At 33.4% G+C, this 6,586-nt stretch overlaps 1 protein-coding gene across 1 annotated transcript; it reads left to right on the plus strand.

The window, feature by feature from the left end:
• The first annotated feature begins 2,180 nt into the window (after positions 1–2,180).
• On the plus strand, positions 2,181–4,068 carry LOC127107190 (SCF E3 ubiquitin ligase complex F-box protein grrA-like). Its single transcript, XM_051044480.1, has one exon. It carries the CDS (start codon positions 2,223–2,225, stop codon positions 3,996–3,998), a length of 1,776 nt encoding a protein of 591 aa, XP_050900437.1. The 5' UTR covers positions 2,181–2,222; the 3' UTR covers positions 3,999–4,068.
• Positions 4,069–6,586: the final 2,518 nt, after the last annotated feature.

The following is a 6,586-nucleotide window of genomic DNA, read 5'->3' on the forward strand; positions in this document are numbered from 1 at the left end:
AGAGAAGTCTTCAATGGAGATGCTCTTCTGGAGAAATTATAGAGGGAGTTGATTCGTCGGTTAGACGGAGACATACCTGAAGGCGAAAAAATTAAAAGTATTGAAAGACATGATGCACTGCGTGGGTGAGTGCAAGTTAAAAATGGAAGCACCAAAATTACCATGTCTTAACTGACGTTGTGATGTCAACCGAAGAAAAACCAACTCGTAATTATATGGCTTGTTACATATCAGTTGGATTTGAGTTTCTCCCTGAGGATATGTACATGTATGACCCACGCCAAGTCACTTACACCCAAGAAGCTTCAACATCTAACCCCCACACCCCCACCCCCACCCAGCTACACCCACACACAAAATTACCAGATCAGTTACTCACACCCCTACCCAACAAGATTATCGGCCCACAAATAAACATACCTACAACTTTAACATGTCAAATACCCAACCACAGTACAAAGAGCATACCATGTACCACCTCCAACAAGAAGGTCATTATCAAGACATCCAACATCGATATTTCCCCAACGAATCATTCACACAAATGTCACCCTTCGATCGACCCAGTCGCACCCCAATTACTCAAGCACACCCAACTACTCTAGCATGGGTCACAAACTCAGCTATGGCGATAGCCCTTCATTGAATACACAGGACTATGTGGAATTGTCTTAATTTCTTAGAGAATCTATTGCAGATGGTGGTGTTGTTCCTCAAACACCTTAGGTGAATCAACAACGTGGGCTAGGGTCACATGTTAGAGAAGCTAGGGAATGCGGAACCGAAGGTCGGTTGAGTCATCCAGGTCAATGACAATAGAATTTTGTCTTCGTATGTAAATGCAACTTAATATTAATATTACTATTTTCGATTTCGACTTTTATATAACATGTCAATTATTAATCAAAAAAATTTATACAATATACACTGGTATCAATCCCAATTGGCGAGTGCATTTAAAAATAACACATTAGTGCCAATTTGATTGGCAACACTAGGTGCATAAGTCAATCAAATTAGCGTCACCTCTTTAACTTAGAGAGCATGCGTCAATTCATCTGATACTAGTTTAGTTCTTCAAAGTGAGTTATTTTGGAAAATTATTTGAAATATGAATTATTTGAGGATTTTTTTTAAATATGAGTTATTTTGGATTTTTTTTAAATGTGATTTATTTTGATAAAAAAATTTCAAATAACTCAATTATTCGATTAATGAATTAAAGACATATTACCATGGTCGATTTAGTGGGTTAGGGGTTATTGGATAATTTTTTTAAAAACCCTTACAATAATTATTTATTTAAATAATTGATTCAAAATAATTGAAACTTAAAAAAATGTGGTGTGTATTAGAGGTGTGCAAATTTAAACTAATCCAAACAAAAACTGTAAATCGATCCAAAAAATCGAAAATTATAAACAAAATGAAAATTATTGGATGGGTTTGAATGTTATTTTGTAAAAATCGCTCAGTTTGAATTGGATTTTCAAACGACTTTTTAAAATTCAAAAATCGATTCAAACCGAACCGAACCACATATATATATTTGTATACTTATTTATTTTTTATTAATATGATATGTCGAATCGGAAATTGGAGGGATCATCGGTCTCGTTTGAATGGTGGATCATGTAAGCTATTGAACTAATGAGAACTGACCACAACCGATCAAAATCGGTAAGAACTAATTTGTTATTAAATGATACTTATTTTTTCAAATATTACCTATTAGTTTGATTTAATCTACTAATATTTATTTTTATTATTTTATTTATTTCAACTAATATTAACTTTTAAAATAGTATATGTTATATCAAACTTATTTTTATTAGTACTTTTATAATTTTAATAAAAAAATAATTTATAACTTGAATTTTCAAAAAATCAATCCAAATAAAATCGTATAAAGTTAGATCGGATCAAATCAAATTTGTGTAATCAATCACTCTAAATCGAACCGAACCGAACAATAAATAAATTTATATAGATCAGATAATATTTTATTTTCACGAAGACATATACTAATAATATAAACTATTGAAGTTATCCAGCTTTTTATTAATTAAATAAAAAGTTATCCAGCTTTTTATTAATTAAAAAAAAAGGTTATCCAGCTTTTTTTTCTATTTAATCCTCAAACCTAACCTACGTAGTAACACACATAAACCTAAACCCTCAAACCTGTATTTTCCTTGGCGGCAGTAATCGTTCACTGTAACATGAAACGTATGAGAAATTCTCTCCAAACTCCAAAACAAATTGTTTCAACAGATTCATATTTAGATGATGATTGTTGGGAATATGTTTTCAAATTCATCTTCAATGACGACGATGACGATAACCGTTCCTATTTCAAATCTCTTTCCTTAGTTAACAAGCAATTTCTCTCCATTACCAACCGTCTACGCCTCTCTCTCACCGTATGGAATCCAACCTGCCGTTTATTCTCTCGCCTTTTTTCCAGGTTCATCAATCTCATCTCCCTCGACCTCTCCTGTTACTATGGTCTCATCAACAATGTTCTCGTCCAAATCTCTCGTTTTCCATTGAAACTCACTTCGCTTAATCTCTCCAACCAACCCAACATTCCGGCACGCGGCTTGAGAGCTTTCTCGCGAAATATTACAACTCTAACCTCTCTCATTTGTTCCAATATTGCTTCTTTCTCTACTGCTGACTTGCTTCTTATCTCTCATTGTTTTCCTTCCCTCCAAGAACTTGACCTCAGTAACAGTATCAATGATTTTAAGCTAAATGCTGATATATCAATGGTGTTTCCTAAGCTGCGCAAAGTTAAAGTTAATTTCTATGGTCGTAACCATACATTTACATACCCATGGTTTTTACAAGTATGTAAGAATTCTGAGTTTCTTGAAGATGTTGTGATGTCAAACTGCTCACAATTAACTCATCACGGCATTGCTTCTGCCATCCTTGAGAGACCAACTTTGAAGTCTCTATCAATTAGTTGGATGTATAGCAAAGGCGACATTAGTTCACACTTTATTAACTCTCTCGTGAGTTTGAAGGACTTAGCTTGTCTTAATTTGTCATATTCGCTTATCTCCGATGATTTGCTTTCCTTTATTGCAACCGGAGGTCTTCCTTTGAAAAAGCTTGTCCTCCAATATTCTCGTGGATATAGTTATGCTGGAATCTTTTGTTTGTTATCCAAGTGTCGATCTATACAACATTTGGATCTTCAAAATGCTTATTTTTTGAATGACCAACATGTTGTGGAGTTGTCTATGTTTTTGGGTGATTTAATGTCTATAAACCTTAGTCGATGTGGCATGCTCACAGAGTTATCTTTGCTTTCACTTGTAAGTAATTGTCTTTCACTTAGTGAGATCAAAATGAATGACACAAGGCTTGGGATTGGGAGAGAGGGTGTACTGAATTCTAATTCTTTCGAGGATTTCGTTGTAAGCCCTCAATTAAAGTCTCTCAGTTTGACCCATAGTTCCTGGCTAAGAGATGAAAGCATCAAAATGTTTGCTTCCATTTTCCCCAATTTGCAATTTCTTAATTTGAGTAATTGCACTAACATATCGGAAGAAGGTATTTTTCATGTTTTGAGGAGATGTTGTAAGATTAGACTTTTGAACTTAGCTAGCTGTTTACAAGTGAAGCTGCATGGAATGAACTTTGAAGTTCCTCAATTGAAGGTGTTGAACTTATCAAATACAAATGTTGACGATGAAACACTTTGTGTGGTCTCAAAGAATTGTTCTGGACTTTTGCAACTGATACTACAAAATTGTGATGATATTACAAAGGAGGGAATCAAGCATGTGCTAAATAACTGCACGCAACTCAGAGAGATCAATTTGATGTATTGTTGTAAATTGGTTCTTAATATTGTTGACGAAATGATATTTTCAAGGCCATCATTGAGAAAGATAACCGTTTCATCTTGCAACATCTTCAATAACAAAAAGTTCGGTGACAAAAAGAGAAGATTCTTTTCGCGTCATGGATGTCTTTTGTTCTAGTTTTTTTGTAAGATGTTTTTTGAACACTAAAATGCAACATGTTTTTTGTTTTCACATTTACTTCTCTAAGTTATTTTATTTGTTAACGTGTAATTGCCTTAGTAATATTGGAAGATTTTTTATAAAATGTACAATTTAATGCAAGCAGTTTGGTGTTATATGCCAAATTAAAGTGTATTGCTTTTCATTCTTTTGCCTTAAATTATATTACACAGATAAGATTCATGTATCATACTTATTGAAGACTTCATTGGCAGCAGCATGGGTGCAACGGATATGGTGTTAAGTTATCCTAGTTTTATGCTACTATGATTGTTGTGGAGTGAAGTCTTTATTAGCTTGAGGTTGAAGATAACATGTGTTATGACTTCTCATTGTTCTAAGTCAATTCTCTGTTCTAGTATGTCTATAGTTTATACCTTTTGTTTCCCCTTTTTTTTTTCCTTACATGCATTTTAGAGTAGAAGGGGGGGGAAGATTTCAAATTCATGTCAGATTTTGTCGTCAACCTTCAAGTGAAAACGCTTTATTGGTGATAGTAATTTATGAGTATACATTGATTCAAAGACCATATTAATCAACTGCTAAGCCTAAACCTTGAGAAAAAGTGGAGAGTATAAGTTGTATGTCTTTGAGAAGGAGACAAAGTGGACTATAAGTTGTATATGACCTTTTTTTTACCATGTTGTAGAGAGATTGTGAGTTAATTTCAAAAACAATTTTTTTGATATCAAGATTCCATGCAAAAATGGTGTTACCAAGTAACTCTCAAATCTCTGCAAAGAGAAAACTGTTGTAGACTACTTAAAAATTCCTATGAATCGGCCATGATGGTCCCGAATAAGGTGTCCACGAGCTGAAGCGCTCCGTTGATACAAAAATATATTCATTTTAAATTTATCAACATAAATATGTGGTTTCTTCCAAACAATACATAGTTTGAACTCAGACTCATGGTAAAGTTAGGATTATTTTTTTCACCCCCTCCCCACCTTTGTGAAAAGTCAGTCACGAATACTCATAATATTCGGAGATACATCTCGGAACGCATCTAAAATTATATTAACAAAAACTTTATAATTGAGATATTTCTATTTTGTTCAAAAATACATCTCCGATATCTAAAGATACACTTCAGTAAAGTGTTGAAGCTGCACCTCTTTAATAGTGTAATTTTACGTGCTTCTAGAGTTTTTTAGCCAGGCCCATAAATGTTAGAAATCATAATTCTAGGGAATGCTCATTATATCCTTATGTATGCATTTCACACCTCTAAAAGGAAAAATGTTCTTCATGCGTTCGGTCACACTCAAAATCACACCAGACTTCTTTTTCTGAGATTGACCTCATATTGAACAAAATATGATTCGGAGATGTATCTCCCTATATTATTTGTATGTATCCTTAGATGCATATTTGAAATATCCCTTGTACTTATTTGAATATTTTTATTCCCTGAGTTGATTTAATTAACGATTGAGTGATATTTCCGGAGATGCATATTTGAAAATGTCAAGTGGCAAAATTGGATAAAACACCAACTTGCATGATCTTCCTCTTCATGCTGAAAAAAGCCTCAATTTTTCAAAACCCTTAAAAAGTTTCTCTCATTCTCAATCAATTTTTCAACACCAAAACATCATTGTATTTCATCACATAAAAGGGAGAAAAAGAAGATGAAATTGCAGGTAAAGTTCATTCATTTCATCCCTTATTTTTGCATAAATCAGATTTTTGAGCTGAATAAAAGAACGTTGAATCCTGATATGCATCTTCTGACGAAGTTTAGAAAATGGTCCGGATATGCATATCTGGGTTGTCCTTATAGTTTGAGTTTTGAATTTGTTTTTGTGTTATTGGTATTATTAGATAAGATGCACCTAAATATGTTCCCCAAAGTTATTGTGGGCGTGGATATTAAACCGGTTGAAGTGAAACATGATGTTTAACCAAATGAAGTGAATGATAATATTAAACCAAGTTCTCAACTGGTCGTTCTTGAGGTAGATGTCTGTGCACAATTTATAAATAAACAAGTGTTTATTGTTCATAAGCATATGATACAATGGGTTTGCATGGAGACATGGAAATTGCGGTTTGGCGTTGTAATCGGAAAGTATGACAATGATTCAGATAAAAGATAATCATTTGTAACAATGAGATGCGAAATAAGTGGCATGTATCAACCACAGATTATGAAGTTGAAACCATATGACATGTGTAACACCCCTTTTTCTACCCCAAAATACTTAGCATATAATCAGAGTAAATAAGCACGCATATAAACAAAAGGGCGTCACATCGACGTTTTCAAAACTAAAAGCTTTCAAAAACCAACATCATTCATCATCAATACACAATACACCTGGTCATTTAAAATAACACATTTCAATTATCATGAATATTCAAGAATATATGTTCGCAACGGAAAATAATGAATACTCATGCATTTCATAAAATGATCCATGTCCCATACCATGATCATCTCTCAATAATCTCTTCAAAATAAACTGAAACCATATGGCCTCTCAACGGCAATTGCAAATAAGCATGTTCACAAGTAATAACATAATACTTATCCAAATAGG

This window comes from Lathyrus oleraceus, chromosome 7, assembly GCF_024323335.1.
Source record: "Lathyrus oleraceus cultivar Zhongwan6 chromosome 7, CAAS_Psat_ZW6_1.0, whole genome shotgun sequence".
Taxonomy (NCBI): domain Eukaryota; kingdom Viridiplantae; phylum Streptophyta; class Magnoliopsida; order Fabales; family Fabaceae; genus Lathyrus; species Lathyrus oleraceus.

What these genes read in the sequence shown, in the direction of transcription:
- LOC127107190 (XM_051044480.1), top strand. Translation starts at nt 2,223, where the DNA reads ATGAAACGTATGAGAAATTCTCTCCAAACTCCAAAACAAATTGTTTCA.